At 56.5% G+C, this 23,890-nt stretch overlaps 1 protein-coding gene across 4 annotated transcripts in view; it reads left to right on the top strand.

Moving 5' to 3' along the window:
- The window catches only part of GLI2 (GLI family zinc finger 2), a 256,148-nt gene that overhangs the window by 215,789 nt on the left and 16,469 nt on the right, over positions 1-23,890 (top strand). For all 4 annotated transcript variants that reach the window (XM_027056004.2, XM_053214887.1, XM_053214889.1 and 1 more), the window contains 6 exons: positions 1,287-1,489; positions 5,047-5,232; positions 15,582-15,783; positions 17,342-17,555; positions 18,782-18,904; positions 22,302-22,436. In XM_027056004.2, coding sequence (XP_026911805.2) covers positions 1,287-1,489; positions 5,047-5,232; positions 15,582-15,783; positions 17,342-17,555; positions 18,782-18,904; positions 22,302-22,436 — 1,063 coding nt within the window. The remainder of the gene's footprint in view (positions 1-1,286; positions 1,490-5,046; positions 5,233-15,581; positions 15,784-17,341; positions 17,556-18,781; positions 18,905-22,301; positions 22,437-23,890) is intronic.

Below are 23,890 nucleotides of genomic sequence, written 5' to 3'. Positions count from 1 at the left end.
CTTGTGTCGAGTGGAGTCCGTGCCCCCTGGAGGACTGAGCAGGGGACATGGAGGTGGCCCTCGGCCACGCCAGCCGGGCCACAGGGACCAGGCCAAGTGCATGCCTCACCTTTGGTGGGCACCCAAGAAGTGAGGCTGTGTTAGCATTAAAAGAAATTCCAAAAGGGGCACCTGGGTGCCTCAGTCGGCTAAACATCCAGCTCGTGATTTCAGCTCAGGTCACCATCTCACAGTTCATGGGTTCAAGCCCCACATCAGGTTGCATGCTGAGAGTGCAAAGCCTGTTTGGATTTTCTCTCTCTCCCTCTCTTTCTGTGCCTCTACCCCCTCCCAAAATAAATAAATAAACGTTAAAAAAAAAATCCGTGTAAGGAGAACTAAAAGGATATTGCAGAATTTTATTGCAGCTCAGCATTCCAGAACTCTTCTTGAACCCTGCTCTGCTCCTTCGCAATTAATCCTATGGCTGGGTGCTCCACAGCAGCAACTACCCCTCTAAACCAAAGTTCTCTACTTTCAGGGCATCTCCCGATTCCTCCCTTTCTCTCAATTCTGTTAGGAACGTGAGCTCTTTGGGGCACCTGGCTGGCTCTTGATCGTGCAACTCTTGATCTCGGGGTTGTGAGTGTGAACCCCACGTTGGATGTAGAGATTCCTTAAAACTAAAATCTTTAGGGGAGCCTGGGTGGCTCAGTGGGTTAAGCATCCCTTGACTTCGGCTCCGATCATGATCTCATGGTTTGTGGGATTGAGCCCTGAGTCAGGCTCTGCATAGTGCAGAGCCTGCTTGGGATTCTTTCTCCTTCTCTCTCTGCCCCACCCCCTGCTTGCACGCACGCTCTAAATAAACAAAGCAACAAACTTTTGAAAAAAAAATATATTTAAAAACAAAAAGGGAATGAGCTCTTTGCGTCTTGCCCCTGGTGTTAGAGTTCTCATGTTCTGTTTTTCATTCATATAGAACGCATGCATCCAGTCATTTAATAAAGAGTTGTGTTATTTCTGTTTGTCCAGCTTTGAGCAGGTACTGGGGAAGCAGTGGGACAGTGTGGCCCATTGAGCCTGTGGTCCCGCAAATCCAAATGTGTGTATGACGAATTTCATCGCCAACACCAGATCGGCCAGTGGGCAGCCGCACCAGCACACAGGAGTTTTCAACCTGCATGTGCCAGCCAATGTGTGCGACTTCAGACTATACGAGGACCGAGCCCGCGTCTCAGCCGGGTCCCCCACACGTCCTTCTACGACTGGCCATGCCTTCTTACACTGCTCCTTTGTCTTTGCAGGCCTCCTGCCCTGAGTGGCAGCCCCATTATCTCCGACATCTCGTTGATCCGGCTTTCCCCACACCCCGCCGGCCCCGGGGAGTCCCCCTTCAACGCCCCCCACCCCTACGTGAGCCCCCACATGGAGCATTACCTCCGTGCCATGCACAGCAGCCCCACACTCCCCACGATCTCTGCGGCCCGGGGCCTTAGCCCCGCTGACGGTGAGTAGGGCCTGGGGGACTGGGGGACAGGGCCACTAACACTAACAGTGTTGATTCCCCAGCCCCAGTCCTCTGGGACAACAGTGAGCAGGCTGACATTCCTCCCCACCACCCTGAACAACGGGTGTTCAGTAAGTGGCAACAGCCAACACGGTCTGGGGACCATTGTTCTTGAGAGGTGTTCCGTAAACACCTTTTTGCATGCAAATTATGTACAATAATGGCCGGGTGTGTTTGTTCTTGTAGATCTTATCAGAGGTGAGAACTATTTGGTTGCAATAAACCAAACTCTGCTTCTGGTTAAGTAGAGGGGGCGTTGGATCCCATCTCATGGGCCCCCAGAGCAGAAGGAGGACAGCACCGGGCTGGCTTCTGCCCCTTGCAGGTCAACACGTGGCCTCCAAATGACACCCCAAGCCTCCACATGTGAGCACTGATGGCCTGGTGTGTCTCAGGTCAGATGCTTGAGAGAGAATTGCCTGGTCCAGCTGGGAGATCAGATGCCCCTCCCCTCCCCCAATCCAGTTAATTTGAGACACGTCACAGGACGCGAATATGGTTTTCAGATCTAAAATGTAGTACTTCCAAAAACAATGTGCTACTTCCAGCCCCATCACCACCTCCCCGATGCACCCGTACAAACACACACACGCAAACGCACACGCATGCACATACACACTCACGCTGGACGCTAGTAAGCACATTTGGGAGCTGGCCCCGCCCACCCTGTCATCCCGGAAGTGCTCCCACCCCACCCCTAGCTTGGAGCGCTGTCCCCATGGTACCCGGTGGCCACTTACTGCTGCCGTTTTTGTCAAAAAACAACTGGGTTGCATCTTCTCAGAATCTGCCCACTGAAACTATCGGGCAGAGGGACGTTCCAGAGGACAGACATTTCTAAGGACTTTGCACTCAGGAGCCCATGGGCAGAGGCTCCGGGAAACACGATCCCAGCGGGTCCCTCCTAACCACATCCCGTCCTCACCAGGGGCGATGTGCCCTCTCCCACTTTGTGGATATGACTGGAAGCTGGAGCTGAGTCCCGGACCTGAGAGGCTCAGGTTGGAGTTTCACAAGGAAAAGGACTCCAGCCTCCAAATACACAGAAAGGACTATCTGGCTCGTCACTCTAGCCATGTGTTTTGCACTTCGCCTCATCTTTACCACCAAGAAACCAGACGAGGCAACTGCCAGCAACTACAGGACGTGACAGTGGCTGGCCGCAGTGTGGCCGTTCTGAAGTGACTCCCAAGGGGTTGGACCCCAGCCCTGAAATCTCCACGGCGAAGCGTTTCGCTGCCTCCACGTTGAGCCGCTGACTCCGGAACGTGGGCCTGTGCTTCTCCACGCCTCTGCTAATGACCCAGCCAGCGATGCGCTGGCACGGAGCGTGAGGATGCTGCCCTGGCCTTGAACCTCGCACGCGGTGAAGTGCGCTGAACCGTGCCTGCCCCCGGGAAGATGCGTCCACACCCCACTCCCTGAACCTGAGAGTGTTGCCTCATTTGGAAAAAAGGCCTTTGCAGATGTGATTTAGTTGGGGATTCTGAATGAGGAGATCATCCTGGAATGTCCGCGTGGGCCTTAAATACAACGATAAGTGTCCTCACAAGAGACATATGAGAGAACAACGCGTAGATGGGAGAAATGTGGCCACCGGCCAAGGAAACTGGGAACCCCCAGAAGCTGGAGGAAGAAGCACAGAACAGATTATCCCCTCGAGCCTCTGGAGGGAGCGTGACCCTGCTGACACCTTCACGTTGGACTTCTGGCCTCCAGGATTGTGTTGTTCGAACAGCAGTTAGCGCTGAGTCTGTACTTACGAACCTGTTAGGGCAGCTGTAGGAAATTAAGACACATGGCTCGTGGGTCAGAGGCCCTGAGAGATGTCTCTAGAAGAGACAAGGACACAGTAGTTTCAGTGGATAACGGTGTAGCCCATCCCTTGAAGGAGGGACTTAGAGTTGTGGAGCACTGATTCGATGCCTGATTTCCATATAAACGTCGCCGTGGCTCCTGTCACGCCCACTTATCCTCCGCCCCAGTCCCTTGAGAAAGCAGGCATGGGGCCAGCTCCAGAGGGCACTTGGCTAATGTGCAGACTGAAACCCTGAGACCTCGCTGGCCCTGAACCAAGCTCCCAAGTGAGTAGAGACAGCACGACAGGCTCACACCGCCGGTGTGTCAGCCCCAGCACTTGCCCACATGAGGCCTGGAAAGTTCATCAGCTATGAGAGGCAGCGTCTGCCAGACAGCGTGTGCTCTGAGGACAAACGGGCCCTCCAGGGAAGGCTTCAGGGAGGAGGCGGACATCCAGAAGGAAGGGGGACGGGAGGGTGTTTCAGGCACGGACAGGGTAGGCAGAGGCCTTGGGGCATCATCCTGGCTGCAGGCCAGGGCTCTCTCTAGTGGATACAGCAGAAGTTGAGGAAGAGGAAGAGGGTGACTGTTTCCATTGACTGGCTTCTCTCTGCCCAGGGCATACGGATGAGATCTTTGCTTTTTGCCAAGCCAAAGAGCAGACTGCCAGAGTTCCCATCTGCCAGTGGGGGGTGGTGGTAATGGTGGCCCTGAGGTCATAGCACGTGGGGATGCTGACACTGAGAATGAACGTGAGTCCCTCAGCACTGCCCGCACAGGCCCAGCAAGCACTCAGCACGATGCCGGCCATCACTGACATTTTGAATAGTAACTTGAGTCGTGAGTATTAGTGCCTCCGTGTTACGGATGGAAAACTGAGGCAGCTGAGAAAGGAGGCCCCTTCCCAGTTTTGCACGCCTGGTGAAAGGCAGGACTCTCAATGGGTATGTGTGGCTCCAAGCTCCGCGCCGGAGTGCCAGGCCCCCTCAAAGATGTTCTGAAGTTCATCCTCCCTGCCTCTTGGCTGAGCCTCCGGAGGGGCTGAGTGCAGGGCTGGAGGCAGACAGCTCGGGTCCCGCGGTCGCAGGCCAGGCCAGGAGCTTGATCTGGCTGGGTCCGGGTGATCTCGCAGTGACTGTTCAGGCCAGGCCGACCCCCACAGCGTCTTCGTTTCCGTCTTCGTTTCCCGGGGCGCCTGGGTGGCTCAGTCGGTCAAGCGTCATGGCTCGGGTCATGATCTCACAGCTCGTGAGTTCGAGCCCCGCATCGGGCTCTGTGCTGACAGCTCTGTCTCCCTCTCTCTCTGCCCCTCCCCCACACGTGCTCTGTCTCTCCCTGCTTCTCAAAAATAAAGAAAACTAATAAAAAAAGTTTACATCTTCGTTTCCTTTTGAAGGCTCTGCTGGACGGTGGACAGGGGATGCTGTCGGCCTGGGGCTCTTGTCTCCTGTGGGGCCTGCACGGGAAGGAAGGGGCGGTTGTTTACAGCTCTGCGGACACGGAGGCGTGTGGGATCTGGGTCCCCATCGGCAGGAACATGCCCCACCCCACCTCGTCTGCTCAGTTGGGGGAGGGGACCCAGGGGCAGAGGAAGGACCGGCGGGCACTAGGGGGAGCTCGCCAAGCCGTATGTGTGTTTCTGTATTTGGTGTCATGTCCTGATGGCTTCTTTCTCTCTCCCTCCCTCCTGCCCACAGTGGCCCACGAGCACCTCAAGGAGAGGGGACTGTTTGGCCTCCCCCCTCCGGGCACCAACCCCTCAGACTATTACCACCAGATGACTCTCATGGCGGGCCACCCTGCACCATACGGGGACCTGCTGGTGCAGAGTGGGGGTGCCGCCAGTGCACCCCACCTCCACGACTACCTCAATCCGGTGGATGGTGAGTGCTGGGCGGGGGCGGGGAGCGGGAGAGGGGACGCCGCTCCTTCTGTGGATGGGGAGCCCTAAGGAGTGGTCTGGGATCCTTGCCATGACTGCTGTCCGCAGGGGACCGAGTCTGAGCAACTCCCACAAACACTTAGTGAGTCGCCACAAGCCAGGACATGTTTTAGCAATTGCAGACTGGGGAACAAAACACACTCGTTTGCTTTCATGGAACTTACAACGTGATAGGGAGAGACAAAGCCAAGAATGGAGTAGGAAGCACTGGGGTGAAGTGGGGGTGGGGGGTGGGTATAGTCTTGAATGAGGAAATTGAGAAATCCTCCCTGGGAAAATGATATTCAAGCAAGAATTAAAGGAGGTGAGCAGTACAGAAATATGTGGAAAGAATGATCCAGGCAGGGAAACAGCAAGTGCAAAGGGCCTGAGGCAGCAGCATGCCCTCTGAGTTCAAGAAAAAGCCAGGAGGCCAGCATGCCTGGCACCCAGTGAGTGGGCGGGGCAGGAGTAGGGTGAGGCCACATTTCTGGGGCTGGTTGTGCAGGCTGGTCAGGGCTTGGTAAGACTTTGTCTGGCTTAAGCATCATGGGACCCTTGGAGGGGGATTGGACAGAGGAGTAATGAGACCTGACTATTTTTTTTAACATTTTATTTATTTTTGAGAGAGAGAGAGCACGACCAGGGGAGGGGCAGAGAGAGAGGAAGACACAGAAACCGAAGCAGGCTCCAGGCTCTGAGCTGTCAGCACAGAGCCCGACACGGGGCTTGAACTCAAGAACCACAAGATCATGACCTGAGCCAAAGTCGGACTCAACTGACTGAGCCAGCCAGGTGCCCTGAGATCAGACTTATTCTTAAAAGGAGTTCCATTGCGGCTGCTGATCTGAGAAGGCTTAAGGGCAAGGTGGAAGCAGAAGGTCCAGTTAGTGGAGGTGTGAAGAAGCGACCACATTTTAGATAGAGCCACAAGATTTGTCCCCAGACCAGATGAGGAGTTAGGAAGAAAGAAGGGCATCAAGGACAACAGCAGGGTCTTGGGCCTGAGCAATTGGACAGTTAGTGACTGAGCTGGAGGCTGCAGGCAGGGCACGTCTGGCAGGCAGGATATCCAGTGTTCTGGGTAGGTAATGCTCTGGGTGTCCCTAAAATACCAAGTCTTTCCTTCCCACCAAATACTATGCTGGTTTCACAGAGGAGCCTGTGGCCTGGCCCCCTGACCACGAGTCCCTGGGAACAGCATGGAGCCCCCGCCTCTTGGAGGAGAGAGGAAGGGGGAAAGGCTAAGTGCCCGCCTCCCCCAGTTAATGCCACTCTACCTGCTGCTCTTGGAGCCTAGCCCAGAGGTACCCAGGGATCCAGGCCAGGCAGTGGAGCTAGAAACCACAGCGGCAGGGGGCAGGGGGGGCAGGCGGCTTCTGCAGATTTATCCTCCTCCAGCTCTGCCTGGGACGGCTTTTGCGGTCCCCGATGGCAGGGAGCACGCAGGCCCACGGGGAGACCTGCCAGAGAGGGATGGCCTGGTACCTACCGGGCCGCGTGACTCAGGGTGGGTCCCTGCACCCCTCAGCCCCCTCATGTCCCCCAGTACTTTCTGTCCACACCAGCCACTGCAGCTCCCCCTTATTGCCTGGGGCAAAGCTGAGCCCCTCACTTCCTAAGACCTGGCTGAGCTCTTGCCTCCTCCAGGACACACGCCTTCTCCCTCCTCTCCCCTCTTCTGGATCCTTCTTGTCTCTCTCTGCCCTTCTCGCCTCACACTTACAAGAGCGACCTCGTGTGGCTTCTGAAACCCGCTGGGCACTACCTGTTTCCCCACAAGAGTGTTGCTGGGGAAGAGCCCTGGAGCCTCTCCCAACACTGGCTCTCACGGCCCCATCACCCTTGACATGGCCTGAGGGATGCCATCAGAATGTGATCCCTGGGTCTGTCCCGCCCCTGTGCCTCTCCATAGCCCTCTGGTGCTCCCCACAGGGAGGCGGGCAGCGTGTCAGCAGGTGGCAAGGGTGGGGCTGAAGTAAAGCTGTGTGTACAGGCCACTTGTCAAAATTAGAAACCAGACAACAGGTACAATGCAACTAGTCCTCAAATAGCCACATCCGAACGTCACATCCCCCCACGCAGGGCCTCCCAAGGCCTCAGGGTGGCCGGCACCAGGCCAGCTGGACAGCGGGCAGACACAGACAAACCATGGCAGAGGGTCTGGTCAGGCAGGTGTCCCCAGAGGGTAGGAGAGGCCGAGTCAGCCAACATGAGCACCTGCCCTGTGCCTGTGTGACCGCCACCTCCATCCTGTGCCTTTCCATACACTCTCCCCTGTGACTGCCCTCAGCCGTCTTCTGAGGCTGGAATTGTCATCTCTACTTTAAGATGAGCACGCTGGGGTCGTGTGACTTGCCTAGGCTGTGAGTTGGGGTTTCAAGCCCCGCTGTTTATCACCAACACATTGGCTCTTCCCTTGGGCACACTGCCTCCAGGCAGCACCACACATCTGTCACCCCAAGAGCCATGGCCTCAGGGAGGGCCTGCTGGGCCAGACGTGTTCCAGCTCGGCCTAGAGCAGCCGGGCCAGAGTGGGTGCTGCCCTTCGGGGTGGCCTTGGGAAGGGAGTTGGGGCAGTGAGCTGCAGACACATCTAAGCCAGCACTGCCTGTGCGCGTCCCCACCGTGGGAGATGACCCAAGGGAGCCGGGGGCACCGGATGGGGTCCAGACAGTGATTCCTAGCCCCATATGCCAGTTGGACTAAACACACTACTGAGTAAGGTTGTGCATGTGAACTTGGCCAGTGCCTGGCGTGCAGGGGCGACTCCATCAACACTACTTCCTGTGTCTTTCTAGCCTTTTCCCTCGTTCACATCTTCCCCTCCTGTGGGAGTTTTGTCTATCGATTGCCTGTGTCGCTGTCCACCGCATGCTTAGCCTAGTGCCAAAACTCCTCGTGGCCACCGCCCCATGCCTCCCATCCGTCCCAGCCCCAGGCCTGCCACGTCTGAGTCGTCAACCCCCCGCAGCGGTCCTGTTATTTGCCACCTTCCCAGCACTGCCGTTCAGCGTTCAGCTCGGGCTCCCTCGGCCTCACGGTTGCCTCGCAGTAATTTCTCATCCCCTCCGTCATTCTGCATCCCTGTGGCTTTCGTCACCCTCAGGGCAAGATTCAGGCTTTATAACCCGGCCTGAGTGGCCTTCCCCTGCAGCCTAGTCTTCCCCGCCCCTCCCCCGCCTTGCACACTGCCTCCCACCGCCCGGCTCCAAATGAAGTCTCCCAGACAATTGCTCTGCTCCTTCTGCCTGCAATGCCCTTCCCTGCGGGCTTGCCCAGCTCGCTTCTGCTCCGTGTGTTCAGACCCCAGTCAGCCGCCACTTCTGAGACACCACCCGGATCCAGCCCCAGCTCAACCGTGTCAGCTCTGCTCGCGCTCCCTCCCTCCCACCTGCGGGGCTGTAACTGGCTGCTGCTTCTCCGTTGACAAACTGGGGGGTTCCCCAGGTCTGGGAGCATGGCGGCCAAGGAGCAGGCCTCTGTGTTTGCAGAGTGACTGAGTGAGTGAGTGGTGGTCACCAAAAAACCTAGGATAGAAAGATGCAAACTAATTGGGGAACTACCCGGGGTCAAGCAGCTGTCGGCTCTTTGCAGGGAGCTGGGGAGGTGGCCGGGAACACGGCAGCTTTGTTCTCAGGGGCGCTCAGCATTTGGCAGCATCTGGGGCTGAGCAGGAGTAAGGGAGGTGAGCTCATCAGTGGGCGTGAGAGCTCTGCGCTCGCGTTGGACTCATCACACCCACCCACCATCCTTTCTACACCTCTCCTCTCGGGAACATGATTGTCTTCAGGGTATAGAGGGAAGTTTCCATCCCGGACCTGGGCAGGCATATCAGTTTCTCACCCCAGATCTGCTGAGGCTGGGGGTGAGGCTTGGCAGGGGGTTGGGGGGGGCGCGGTTCTGAACCCTAAAGGATTTCAGGAACAGATGACTCTTTTCCTTTGGTCCCAATCCCTTACGATCCAAGGAAATTAAGAGTAGGCCGACACAATATCCTGTATCTGTCATTACTTAATACGGTTCTTTTTGTTTTTTTTCAAGCCAGTTTGAACTACAACCAGAACATTTGCTTCTGCTTCTAAAAATGTTTTAGGCATTTCTGGGGCTCCTGGGTGGCTCAGTCGGTTAAGCGTCCGACTTCGGCTCAGGTCATGATCTCACGGCCTATGAGTTCGAGCCTGCTTCAGATTCTGTGTCTCCTGCTCTCTGACCTTCCCCTGCTCACGCTCTGTCTCTCTTTCTCAAAAACAAATAAACATCAAAAAATTTTTTTAATGTTTTAGCCATTTCCGTTCAGCTCTGATGCCCAAGTGGATGTGTTGTTCACATGCATCTATTAGACCCCAGTGCGCACAGCTCAGGTCAGCCTCTGGAGTATCCCCAGCCTCTCCTTTCCTATAAACTGGGGAGCAGGGAAAACCCACCAGCTCCTGCTGGTCCCAGCTGCATGGGTGTGGGGAGAGACCCTCCCAGGAAGCTTTAGTCCACCCAGTGAAGTGTAGACCTTCTTTTTGCTCAGACTGTCACAGAATTGTGCAGGCTCAGCACCCACCTGTGGAAGGGTCCTGAGACTCTCCGAGAATACGTGTGTTCATGTTAGAAAGCCTCCTATAACCATGACCATGGCAGGTAAGCTCTGTGCAGGTGCAGGGGGCCTCATGACTTTGTGGGAAGTTCAGGAAACTGAGCCTTCTCTCTCTCTCTGTCTCTCTCTCTCTCTCTCTCTCTCTCATTCATTCTGGGGGTGTTTCTTAAGCACCTCCTATGTGCCAGGAATACACAATGGTGCATAGCATGCCAAGTCATGCCCTCGTGGTGCTTGATAAGTTCCACAGGTGGCTCTGTGTAATAATCCTTACATTTTTCATACATTCACCTTTTGGGGTTAAATAAATAGACCTTAAAATAGAACCTTGTATTTTTTCTCATATGGGAAACCAGATATGCTCTGAGGAAGACGTCCGTGTCCTTGCCTCCGTCAAGCCCAAAATAACCTCATCTGGGTTGAGCGTGCGTCGAGGAGATCCCCACGGTGGTGTGGGGCAGGCAGGAAGGCAGAGGGGGCCTCTGCCAGGGCTCTCGCTGCAGCGAAAATCCAAGCCCTGCCCTGCTCCCGGGTCCCAGGACCAGGCTGCAGGCTGGACAAAGGGCATCTCCCACGTCCCTCCCTGGCCAGGGGCCTCTCAGCCTCCTGGTGGTCGATGGAGGCCCGTTGCCTCTTGTTCTTAAAGGAGGCTGATTTATAGCAGGAAGAGTGGAAAGTGATACTGCGTTGGGAGGTAATAGATCAGCGGTCAGGGAGTCCAAGGCTATCGCTCTGCCTACTGGTTCTCCGGAGGGCGGGGAATTCACCGGTTGTCACCGGGGCCTTAAAATGGAATGTTCTTGTTTTATGCTGTTGAATATTGGTGATTGCACGGCAGTGTGGGAGCCGCCACAACCCACCCCCTCCTCCCACCACACTGAGAAGATTGAAATGTTTCCGATTGAAATGTTGTCTGTTTACAGCCCATATTTCCTCCGAGCTGTATATTTTATTGTCATATTGACACTAATTTGACTTGGATGTCACCTCCGTTCTGACGCCCGTTCTTTATGCTGCCTGCGGGTCCAAGGGGGTTTTCAGAGACCAATTACATTGATCACACCACAGAGAGGCAGGAGGAGCCGCCGGAGGGACTGCCGGAGGCCCCAGTCGGGCCGGGAGTCCGTGCCCAGCCTGCAGACAGGAGGGAGACTGAGGCAGAGGAGAGCAGGCCACAGGTTCCCCGAGGGGCAGGACTGCTGTGTGCAGACCCGGGCTAGGTAGTGTATGTGGGTCACCTGGTGAACCGGCACAGACACGAAGTCACTTTACAGGCGAGGAAGCCGAGGCCCTGAGCCTGAGCCCTAAATTTGTCTACATCACAGAACTAGGAAATGGTGCCGGCCAGTCTCAACCCCAAGCCTCTGGGCTCCAAAGCCGAGGTGTTTTCAATCCCCCCATAAGAGGGGGTGAGGGGGCTGCGGACGGCTAAGTGTGGGGCAGGTTGAGGTCCTCCAGTTGGGTTTCCTTAGAGCATTTCCTCAGTGAGTCCAGAAGGTATGTGGGCGGGGCTGGGCTGTGCAGGGATGCTCCCTAACCGGTGAGGACCCAGGGCCCACGAGCCAGGCCACGAGGCTGTGTCCTGCCACCGCCAGGGGGGGCGTGTCCCAGTCCCACGCTCAGGACAGCATCTGGCACAGAAAGGCCTCCTGGGAGGTGGTGCTGGGACACAGCTGTCTCCACTGCTGGTGCCCCATCTGCCCCGCCCACGTCCTGGGGAGCCAGGCCCTGCTTCCTCCTGCCGCCCTCATTCCAGGTTCCTGGGTCCTTGGGACACCCACCCCCCCCAGAGCTTGGGTGACATGCTGGTCACAAGCCCATAGCAACCCAGAGGTGGATACTGTTGGCCCATCTTCCAGGTGAGGAAGCAGCTCAGGGAGGTTCAGAGCCTCTCCCAAAGTCGCCCAGATCAGAGCAGTCAAGCAGGGTCAGAACATGGTCTGCCTGCACCCGGGGCCCGTTCTCAAACCTCCTGCCCTTCCCGGCTGCCCCCAGGGAAAGCAGTGATGTCCCCAAACACTCTGGAGTTACCTAGTAATCCCAGGAGCCCTGCCCAGTGCTCTGGGCACCATTTTCTTCTCTCACCTGGACAGTGAGCTTCACAGGAGGGCAGGGCCGAGGGTCCCCCCCCTTGCTTGCAATCCCCGAAAGCGTCCAGCCCGATGCCTGCCATACCGTCACCACGACAAGGCTCTGATGGGTGAATGAACTAACACACGAATGAGCAAAAGAAAGACGTAGTGGCTGAAACAGGAGCCAGATGCAAGCGGCAGCAGGAGTGGGTAGCATGGGGCGTCTGCCCGGGTGAGGGCAGGCTGGTGTCCGGTCCCCCCCGGCGGCTGACAGAAATCGGCGCAGGCTCATCCACAGATGAATGGACGCAACAGCTCTGCCAGTCCCCGGTCATAAATCACAGGAGAAGCCACAGGAAATGAGTGCCAGGATTTTCTTTCTATTTAGTAATTTATCAAGGGAAGAGGCACATTAATAAACATATTTCCCTCGAGGGGTGGGAATAACAGAGATGAATATCACTGTCAGATTTGCCCTGTTTCCTCTTGTTAGGGGCACGTGAGAGGGTGGGAATCCAAATATTAGCAGCAAAGTCTTTTTTTAGAACATGCATTAGAAGGATGAGTGTATTTCTTAGTCTACAGGATGTTGGATTGTCCCTCCCACCTCGTGTCTCTCCATTTGCCACTCGGTTCGTAAGTGACAGGACTCTTTGGGAGGATTCACGTTTGCATCTTTGATTTTCCTTGGAAGTGAGGACCGACGGGGAGTGAACTCAGTAAATAAGAACAAAGAAGCCTAGAGGAGCCCAGATGAATGGACAGATGAGTGAATGCTGTAGTGACAGACGTACTGCTGTGTGGCCCAACTGTGTTTTCTAGACTTGCTGTCCCTCACTCCAGTATTAGCTTTACGCTCATCCTGCCCATCAAAGCCGTCCTCCTCGCCCCTGAAGAAGCGACGTTAATTCTCAGTTTCGTTTTAGAAGGTCTGCTGGGCTTTCAGCACTTCGGTGGTTTGCTGGTGTCCTCGAGATTACTCTGCAAGCCAAGCTGTACTGCCCCCATTGTACAGATGGGCAAAGAGAGGCTCAGGAGGCTGAGTGATGTGCTCCAAGCACTAAGTGTTGGGTTTGGTGTGGCCCAGCTGTGTGTTCCCACATGGTGTGTATGTGCATCTGACCACCCCAGCCCCCACCTCCAAGCACATCCTTCCCCGCAAGGTGCGTCTTCTCTCTACCCTGGGCGGAGGCAGTGTGCTGAGTGCTTTGGTGGCCAACTGCCTGACTTCCAAGTCTACTTCTGCACTTCCCCTGGCTGCATGGCCTCTGTCATTCGTAAAACAACAGTAGTAATAGTTCCTTCCTTCTAGGACAGTTGACGCTATTGAATACTTTAAAGATTAAACAACTTAATACCTTGGAGTGCTCAGAACAGTACCCAGCACCTTCAGGGTAGTGCATAAATATTGACTTGCCCTGGCTGTGATTCTGCTGTCCCTCACCTGTGCCCACAGCTCAACATTTGCCATCTTCCACGTGGGCTCACCACCGAATGGATGCATATGTGTATGTGTATGCATATAACGGTGGGGGGAAAGGACCCAAGTCCCTGATGCATAAAGGTGGGAGGGGCAGAAGCAAGCAGATAACCACACCGGTGCATGTGGACTTGACAACGTGACCCCCCCCCCATTTGGGATGGGGGTAACTTCCCAATCAGAGGATGTCAGGGTGCTCTCCCTGGGAGAGTGATAACCCGTGGAGGTCTGAGCACAGAGAGGAAGGGAGAGCACTTCAGGCAGAGGAATGGGCATGTGCAAAGGCCCTGTGCCGGAATGACAGGAATAGGGAGCTGGGATGGTGGCTGGAGCAGAGCCTGGGAGGTGGGCAGGATGAAGCTGGAGAGGTGGGCAGGGGGCACCCACAGGGCCTCCAAGCAAAAGCCACCTTGAGCATTTGGGCTTTTTTCCTAATAGTACTGGGAGCTTTGGAAAGGTTAGGGCAGGGGGGCATAGGGACATGATTCAATTTACACATTAAAAAGCTCTCTCGGGCTGCAGTGAGGAATGTGGATGGGACAGCAATTAGCTAAGGGCCCTGGGATGACCCAGGCTAGCAGTGGGCTAGGGGAATAGGAGGAGGGGGAGAGGAAGGGAACCTGCAGGGGGCTTTGAGGGCAGACTCAGTCATGAAGGAGGTAACAATGGAAAGGCATCAGGCCAACTCCCATCAGAGGCTGTTTATCCCAGTGGCCCAGGAAGAAAGGGGCTTCCCGGGTTTGCCAAGGGCGAGGGGTCAGAGGAGCGCCAGGCATGGGTGCCCCCAGGGCCCAGCAGGGGACCTGGGGGCATGAGGTCATGGGCAGGGGCTCTGCTGAGGCTTCTGCAGTTGGTAGCTGGGGGGCTCTATGCACTCACACAGGCCAAATAGGCCCCGAACCTTCTCAGGGGCTGGTCGGCACTGGGGATGGGGGCTCAGAGATCCCCAGGCCGTCAGCCCTGCCCTTAGTGCCCCCACAGCTGTGGGAACAAGGCACCAACACACCAACCCTGCAGCCAGGGCAACCTGCCGCCTCCCTGGAGGAGGAGCACCTGTGGGGTCTAAGCAGCTCTGAGCAGACAGAAGGGAAGAAGGCGGGTATCACGAGCCCAGGAACGGCCGAACACAGGCATGGAGGCAGGCTGCCTGTAGCAGAGGTGTGCACCAATAGCCTCTGGAGCTGTCTACAGGCAACCCCTCCAGCCCAAAGGGAACCTGGAGGCCCCCGAAGGGGCACAGAAAGAGGTGTCAGTGCCGATATCCAGAAATGCAGGGGCATGGCAAAGCATTTAGGTGCCTCTGCTGTGTAATGTACTCCTCACCACAGCCCCAGGGGTCAGATCCAGGAGACCCTTGCACAGAGAGGAACCCAGGGCTCAGGGAGGGTCTGGAAAGGGCAGACACAGAGCATGTGGGAGTTGCCTGGCGACACTGGCAGGTCGTTTATTCTAGACCATTGTTTGTCCAGAGGAGAGAGCCAGAACCCTGACTGGGGAGCAGGGGCGCAGTCTGGAGCCAGGCGGGAGAGTGTGACCCCAGGGTCAAGGAGCCCCCCCCTCTGGTTCAGGCTGTCTTCCTTCCCGCAGTTCCTTACCGGTGAGGGGTGAGAGCTTATGCGAGGGGCCGTCAGAGAGAGCGGTGGGGTGGTGGCTGGGGTGTGTGCCTGTGCATGAAGAGTGTTTAAGGTGACAGGTTCTTGAAGCCTCAGGCAACTCCAGAGGCCAGGATAGTGGCTGCCCTTGGGGTGGGTCTGGAAGGACGCTGGCCGTGCCTGTTTCTCGACCTCGCGCTAGCTTCACAGGTGGGTTCAAGTCGTGGCCACCAAGCTCTTCAACACTTAGCTGCTACGCCTTAAGCGTTGCTGAATCCAGCCCCGCTCCCTGCAAAACTAATAGTAAAGGCACTAACTTATGTGCAGCGAACATATTCTCTCCCCCAAGCATCTGACCTGTGTTTCTCACACCCCACCACGTCATGCATGGATCCATCCCATTCTATAGATAAGCAGACTGAGTTGGAGAGAGGCCAGGGCCCTTGCCCAAGAGCCCCCAGCTATGGTTCTCATTACACCGTCCTCAAAGGCTCTTCCCGCTGTCCCCCCCACCAGTCCCCCTCCCCCAATTCTACCCCCTACAAGCACAGTGATGCCTGGGGTTGGCTGTCCCCGCAGTGTCGCGCTTCTCCAGCCCACGGGTGACGCCCCGCCTGAGCCGCAAGCGGGCGCTGTCCATCTCCCCGCTGTCAGACGCCAGCCTGGATCTGCAGCGGATGATCCGGACGTCACCCAACTCGCTGGTGGCCTACATCAACAACTCCCGCAGCAGCTCGGCGGCCAGCGGCTCCTACGGCCACCTGTCAGCAGGCACCCTCAGGTGAGCCCAGCCGGCATGTGGGCGGCCGAGCCCCAGAAGGTGGGCTGGGGGCCACGTGGGGGAGGGCCCATGCTTTCGACCCGTGGAGAAAGACAGGACACGTTGCATGTGTGAGTCGGTGTGCTTGCAACCGCTCCCTGAATTCCACACCGACCACGATGATGCCGCAACGTGCTAACATTCGAGTATGTCTTCCTGTGTCCGCTCATCCCCCAAACCCACTCTCTGATGTGAAAAGTATGTTTACTGGGCCTGGCACGAAAGAGTCAACCATAAAACCCAAGGTTTTATGGCAGCCACAGCCATTGGTGGCGCAGGTTGTGACGCCGACTTGGGCCATGCCAGGTCTCCGAGCAGGCAGCCAGCTTCCCGCTGTGGTCACAGCACGGCACACCCAGACCTCACACCATTCGCCCTTGTCCCCACCCCACCCCCACTCCACCGTGCAGCCCATGGCTGTTCTAAGGACTCAGACCCAACCATCTTGACTCAACTCATTTCCTCCCCGCAACCCTCCTCAGGGAGGCCAGGAGGTGTGAGGAATGTCAGGAGAGCCTGGCCCTGGGACGTGCAGAGATCGAAGTGGTAACAAGGATGTTGGCTGTCTTTTTACAAAACAAATTACTCCAAACCTTAGCTGTTTAAAGCAACAACGAGCATGGACCATCTCGAACTGTTTCTTGGGGTCAAGAAAATGAGACTGGCTTGGCGCTGGGTCTCACGAGCCTGCGCTGAAGGTGTCGGCCAGGGCTGTAAGGCACCTGAAGACTTGCCTTTATTTCACGTTACGGGAGTCTCTCTATAAGGCTGCTTGAGCTTCCTCATGGCATGGTGGCTGGCTCCCCCACCCCCACCCTGAGTGACTGATGCAGGAGAGAGCAAGGAGGAAGCCACATGTCTTTTTCTTTTTAAGTTATGTACTTATTTTGAGAGATAGAGAGAGAGAATCTCAAGCCCGATGAGGGGCTCCATACCATGAACCTTGAGATCATGACCTGAGCCGAGATCAAGAGTTGGACGTTCAACTGACCGAGCCACCCAAGCCACATGTCTTATATGGCTTAGCCTTGGAGGTCCGCATTACTTCCGCAGTATCGTGTTCTGGAGAGAGGGCTCATATGCAGATGGCATAAAAGAACCTAGAGGTGCAGCAGAAGTGAAAGAAGAGAGGGGGTGATGCGAGCTGCAGGGCCCAGGGCACGTGTCCTGAACAAGCGGGCATCAGAAGCGGCCTCAGGGCCCAGTGGGCTCAGAAGGTCAGGGATGCCTCTCAGGCGTCAGAGAGGTGAAGGGCTGGGGTGTAGGCCTGAGATGGCGCCTGGCCCCTCCCTGGGGTGAAGGCTGGGTCATGGGGCGTGGCCTGCAGGCGAGCACAGCCCGTGAGGCCTGAGATGGCAAACAGTGGTGGCTCTTGAGCCAGGTAAAGCCATGCTGACCGCAAGATAAGCAACATGCCCCTCCCGATCCCTGGCAGGGTCCTCTCTGCACAGGAAGTCTTGACCAAACAGCCTCCGCCCCCCCCAACTCTGTTCCGTGACTTGCCTGCTCTCCTTTGCAGCCCAGCCTTCACCTTCCCCCACCCCATCAACCCGGTGGCCTACCAGCAGATCCTGAGCCAGCAGAGGGGCCTGGGCTCAGCCTTCGGACACACCCCGCCCTTGATCCAGCCCTCGCCCACCTTCCTGGCCCAGCAGCCCATGGCCCTCGCCTCCATCAATGCCACGCCCACCCAGCTCAGCGGCAGCGCCACCTGTCTGAGCGACGCCACCCAGGTAGGTGGGTTCCCGAGGCCCCACGAGAGCTGATCGTTGCCGTCTCATGCCGGGAACTTGTGGAAGGACTCCCCGCTCAGGTGTGGCTGGTGGGATGCCTTCTGGCAATAGGCCACAGGATCAGAAGGGCCGGATGCTGGATCAGGAGACCTGGGCGGGGTCCTGACACCCTCACTTCCGCTGGCAAGTGCCTGGCCTATAAATTCTGTGGTCGCCTGTCCTATCAACATAATGAGTAGACGGAGCAACCCTAGAATTCAGGCTCTGGCAGACAGAGTACAATGTACTCGGTACTTAGAGCCTAGGTTGACCAAAGGCCATCTTATTTGAGCTCTCCAGCAGGCCTTCAGTGTGGCAGGGCGTGCTGGTACAGTGCCAGGCACACAGTAAGCGCCATTATTTTTTGCTGAATGAAGCCCCATTTTGCACATGAGGAAATGGTTTTAGAGGCAGTATCGGGGCGTGGAAGGACACAGTTGTGGACTCCGCCAGACTGCGTTTTGGACCCCAACTCGCTGGAAGCATCTTTCAGCCTGGGCTAACGCATGCACGGAGTGGGGCCTGCCGCCTAATCGGGTCATTGTGCGCATACCTGAGTTTGGGTGCACAGAGCCCCGTGGGGACCCGGATCGTGGCTAACGTTCACGATGACAGTTCTCGAGGTTGCGCCACCTCCCAGGCCAGCCACCTGGCAGGGCGGAGCCCAGAGGTGAGCATGTGCTGGGACGAAGGCAAGACCCCACCCTGTCTGGAGCAGCCCCTCTTCCAGGACGCCCTCCCTCTCCACCCCAGGGCTCCAGGTGTCCACCTGGCACCTCCCTCCAGACAGTAGCTATCAGCTCTTGTGACCAGGCTCTTGTTTCCTGCTCCCCGGGCTGGCCCGGCCCTGTTCTCCTGCTCTCATGCTTCAAGACCCCCTGCTCCAGAGGGCTGAGAAGCTGAGGCTGTTGGAACAGGAGTGAAGGTGTCCTGCATTTCGCAAAGAGAGGGTTTCTTTTCCATTCCCAGGGAGGTGGGAGGAGGGGGGTTGGAAGGCCGAGCTCTGGGCTCTCTCGTGGCTGTGCCCCCCAGCCAGAGGACCACGTTGGGAGACTCAGCTTCTGAAACTTCAAACAGAAGTGCTGGCCCAACCTACGTGGGGAGGATCCCTGAGGTAAAGCCCAAACAGAACTCGGGATGTCCCCACCCTGCCTCTGCATGACGGACTCCCCTGCTCCCTCCCTCAGAACAAGCAGAACAGCGAATCCGCTGTGAGCAGCACCGTGAACCCCATCGTAATTCATAAGCGCAGCAAGGTCAAGACAGAGGCAGAGGGCCTGCGGCCAGCCTCCCCACTGACCCTGACGCAGGTAACCTACTGGCTGTCCTGGCCGTCCTTCAGCTGGGTGAGCGGACCTGGGACCTTGGCCCTGGTGGTGAATGGACGAACGGACAGCTGCCTGCATGAATGAGTGAACCAGAGAGGGCGGGGACACCGTGAGCTCAGGGAGGACCAGAGCTGTGTCCCCAGCACCCTGCATGTTACATGCTCATCAAACACGTTCTGCGTGAAAGAGCGGATGGGCGGATGGATGGATGGATGGATGGATGATGGAGGGAGGATGGAGAGATGGATGGATAGATGGATGGATAGATGGATGGATGGATGAGTGGATGGATGGATGGATGAGTGGATGGATGGATGGATGAGTGGATAGATGGATGGATGGATAGACGGATGGATGGATAGACGGACGGACGGACGGACGGACGGACGGACGGATGAGTGGTTGGATGGATGGATGGATGAGTGGATAGATGGATGGATGAGTGGATGGATGGATGGATGGATGGGTAGATGGATGGAAGGATAGACAGACGGATGGATGGATGGATGGATGGATGGATGGATGGATGGATGTCTGGGGATGCAGCCATCCCCACCCCAGCCCCTCACACAAGCCCCAGTCACACTCAGTCACTCCTGTCCTCTGAATGGCTGTGGCCCCTGTCCAGTTGCTCCCCGTCCCTAGAACTCCACCCCCCACCTTGCCCCTTTTACTGCCACTTCCACCTTTCCTGACTCTCCTGGCTAGTAGGACTCCCGTGTGCCCAGACGCCCATCCTAGCTCCTAGCTCATGTCGCCTGTAGCCTGCACTGCGCTGAAAGCTTTGGAGAGGCTGCACTTGGGAGACGAGGCTGATTCGGCCCCACGTCAGTAGGGTTTGCACGGGGCCTGATGCAAAGTCACTATGAAGTAGGAATTTCTAATGACTCGATGTACATCTGAGGGAGCGAGAAGCACGGTACAGAGGGGAGGCAAGGAAGATGATTGTTGGCAGGAAGGTGAGGGAGGGAGCAAATCAGAGCCCAGGTCTGTTGCGGGACTGAAACCCCTGTGCCAGTCCCTTTGGAGATCCTGCCACTTATTCAGATGCTCCGAGATGGCAGGCTGATGGTCCCAGTTCTTGTAGCAAAGGCCTGTCATGGAAAGGAAGGGCTTGGTGTGAGTGCTGACCCCGCGGGCGAGCCTCCCGCCCCCCCCAGGCCTCTGAGAGTGGCATGGTCTCCATCTGTTACTACAGCATCACCAGCTTTGACACCAAGGATGCAGGGGACCTCCTGTCCCCCGTCTTCCCTACATCTGTCAGACCATCCTTTATCAAACCTGTAAACCATCGGGCATGCTCTGGGCACTTAATTTTTATGAAATATTGGGTCCTGTTATTGTCAGGCAAACAGAGGAGTTGGTGACAAATTCTTCTCCCCTCGCTGACGCCAAAGCATCTCCGCATGATGCATGGTTTCCACGAGGTCGGCCATCATCGGGGGCCGTTGAAATTGATGAGGACGGCACATATCCAGGGGAGATAAACATGCTGGAACTGTGAGGACAGACGCGGAGCCCCGGGGAGCCCCTGCCCCGCCCCTCCAACCCAGAAAGGCAGCACAGGGCCCTCTTTCCCACCTGGCCTGGCTCCTCCAATGTGTCCGTGGAAGGAAAGCTGTTTATCACAAGAGGTTGTCACTATGTCACTCAGGGTCCTGATTCAGTGACCTGTCTCATTTGCAGGGTGGATGGGCGTGCTTTCCCTTGGCAGGCATGCGGCATAATGAATCCCTGCTCTGTTTAAGCCCTCAAAACCGTGGGCTAGGATGATGCCCAGCCCCATCTGGAGGCCCCGAGCTCACCCCCTGCCCCCGCGCCATCTTCTGCTCACATGTCCACCTGGCAGCTCCTTCAAGTCTTCTTTCAAATAAGCGGGACGTACAGAAATAATAAGCCTGTTTGCAGTTTTTCTGACAGTGCAGAGCAGGGGTAGGGGGCCACAGCCCCACCGACCTCCCCCATTGCTAAAGGTTCAGGGCAGGGGCGCACCTGCACTTCCTTTTAATGTGGACCCAGCGCTGCCCGTGAGCTTAGGATACTGCACATCATCGTTTGCCTTTTCAGGGCAAGTGCGTTCACTGGAAAGTACTCTGAGAAGCAACCAGAAGCTTTGCAGCTCCAGTGGAAAGTCGGTCAGGGGCGTGAGTCTGCCGCCAGCCCGGGGAGCCACGAGGCAGATTTCCCCACTCACAGAAATGGACTCAGCATCAGTAATGAGGCTCACGGGCGAGCTACAGCCTCCGCTTCGTGGTCTCTAGAGCCCATAGGGGTTGGGGCTTCTGACTGTGGGGGAGGTCAGCCCCCTTAATCTGGGCTATAAATGTTTCCCCCCGAGGCTCTTGGGAAAAACAGAATAGTCCTGCTGTTTTGTAGATAGTGTGAAATGGAAAGCATTCCATCGTTCTAACATCTGCCACTTTGCCTGGCTTTGCTCTGAGCCTGCCCCAGCCAGCCAGTGCGATATCGGGGAATCCTTGACATCCTGTGGCTTTTGTCCCAGCCTGGCACGTCTGTGCCTCCCCCTTCGCTCCCACTCCCAGCCTTTCCTTTGCCCCTGTGTCCCCTGCTTTTCTTTTGCCACCTTGAACAGGGCACACGTGGGCCCTGTCCTGATGAGGAGACGCCAGTGCAGATGGGGGCTGTCACTCACTGAGTGCCCTGCAGAGAGCAAGGTGGCCTCTCCCTGAACCCATTTTCCTGGCGGTGATGCAAGAACACAGATGCCCACGTCTTAGGACTGTGGCGGGGAGGACAGGATGGGCACTGGGTGACCATGCCAGTAACCCTGGGCACGAATCGGGGTGTGCTCTGTGTCCTGGAGGGAGGGGACAGTGTGAGAGTGAGTCGCCTGAAGGGCCAGGCCAGATGCCTGTTGGCTGTTCTCTTGCCTCCAGGCGGGAGCAGACCCCGTGCAGACTATACATGAAAACGCCCCCACCGCGATCGCATGCGGGTCCACCCTGGCTCTCCCGGAGGAAACCAAACCACATAAGCGAAAGTCACTGCCCTCCTTTCTCCTGTTCTCCTCGCCAAGTCGGTTGACCCAGGATGTGATGCGACACTTTGGTGATGACAAGCCAGCATTAGAGAGGAAGGAGGGGCCCCAGGACAGCTGTGCAACAGGAGAAGGATGGGTGGGAGCTAGCTGAGGAAAGTGGCTGAGAAAGTGGCTGAGCACATACATGTACGTATGCATGCGTGTGTGTGTACAAGTGCATGCATGTGTGCTCACGGGTGCGTGCATGTGTATGCGTGCGTCTCCACACCCATACCAGCTCAGGGTCCTTGGCATAGACCGCCCGGGGCCAGTAGTGACCTTCCGTCAGGGCCCGGTGGCTGAACGTGGCTCACGTGGGTTGCTCTGCTCCTCCCCCAGGAGCAGCTGGCTGACCTCAAGGAAGACCTGGACAGGGACGACTGTAAGCAGGAGGCCGAAGTGATCATCTATGAGACCAACTGCCACTGGGAAGACTGCACCAAGGAGTACGACACCCAGGAGCAGCTGGTGCACGTGAGCCTCTAAGCCCCAGCAGCCCGCCCAGCAGACAGAACTTCAGGCCCTCTGCGGGGGAGAAGGGGCTGGGGGAGGCGGCTTTAGGAGATGCCGGGGCCACATCCTCTGCAAGTGGAAGACCTAATTGTTTATCTGGGCCGTGCCTGCTTCTAAAAGGGGGCCTACAAACACATACATAGTATAAGAGATTAAAACAAAAGTAAGTAAATGAGAAAATTAAGGAGAAAGGAACAATAAATGAAGCCAGGTGTGGAATGGATTTAAAAAAAAAAAAGCTATGTGCTCTGAGCTATAATTCACATAAATATCTTTTTTTTTTCCCCTGAGCTTCCTAGCAGCCAGTGCAAAGAGGGAAATAAGATTAGTTAAACCAGCGAGCATCTATAAACACAGACCCTGAAACCTGAAAGAAGGTCCTCCCATGGAGGAAGGAATTAGTAATTTCCTCTTGGAGACCATTCACAGAGACCCAATGTACACAAGAACAGATGGGGTGTTAATACCATTATCAAGAGGGGGCTGCTTAGAAATACCTGGTACTGTCTGCTCAGGACACCAGAGAGGCCATGGGACCTGGGTGCCCCCTCATGTCATGTCCCTTGGTCCCCACTCTAAACTGTTCTACAGCAGCATCCATATGATGGCAGTCAAAAGGTAACCTGTGCGGTTTGGAGAGCAGAGGCTGGCTGCACCACACCTCGCCGAGTGGTTCCAAACAAGTGACTTAACCTCCATGAGCCCCAGTTTTTTTCCTCCCGTAATGGGGGTGAAGCCCACCCAACAAAGTTGTGAAGGTTAAGTGTGATACCCACATAAGCACTTAGCAGATGGCATTTCATGCATGGTAGCTAGCCTCCCGCCCCCTCCTCCCTATTCCCCACAGCAGCCCTGAGCGGGTGTCTGTCCTCTCCATCCAGAAGAGAGCTTAACTTCAAGAATCACCCTCCCAACCCTGCTCCCCCACGAACCCACACACTCCTTGGCGAATGAGAGTCTGTACTGATGAGCCCCACAGCAGCCTGCCGGTCAGATTGCTGGATGGGGTCGATTCACACTGCTCACATCCTGAAGCCATCCCAAAGGGGTTTGCTTCTCCGCAGCTCTGTGGGCTCCGCATTTAGGACACTGCCCTCTCCCTCTGCTTCCTCCTGTCATGCCAGTTGCTTTCAAATACCCAGGGTTTCTTTTCTTTGGGGTGCCCTCCCCCCCCCCAAAGTGTGAGGACACAGGAGATCAGAATTTCCCAGCAAACCTGTCGCGGCTGACATAGCACCTGTGAAATGGGGCTGCCCTAAGCCCTTCTGGAACTCGAACATAATTTTTCAACCTGTTCCACGTCTTTGGGTAACCCATTCCGAGATGGAGAAGGGGCCACTGGGGCTGTGAGTTGTAGGACAGAGGAGATTAGATGAAAGAGAGAGAGGACTGCATGTGGGACCACGAGGGGCCGG

Source organism: Acinonyx jubatus, chromosome C1 (assembly GCF_027475565.1).
Source record: "Acinonyx jubatus isolate Ajub_Pintada_27869175 chromosome C1, VMU_Ajub_asm_v1.0, whole genome shotgun sequence".
In the NCBI taxonomy this organism is placed as follows: domain Eukaryota; kingdom Metazoa; phylum Chordata; class Mammalia; order Carnivora; family Felidae; genus Acinonyx; species Acinonyx jubatus.
The sequence above is the reverse complement of the archived record's forward strand: the minus strand, read 5'-3'. Positions and strand labels throughout refer to the sequence as shown.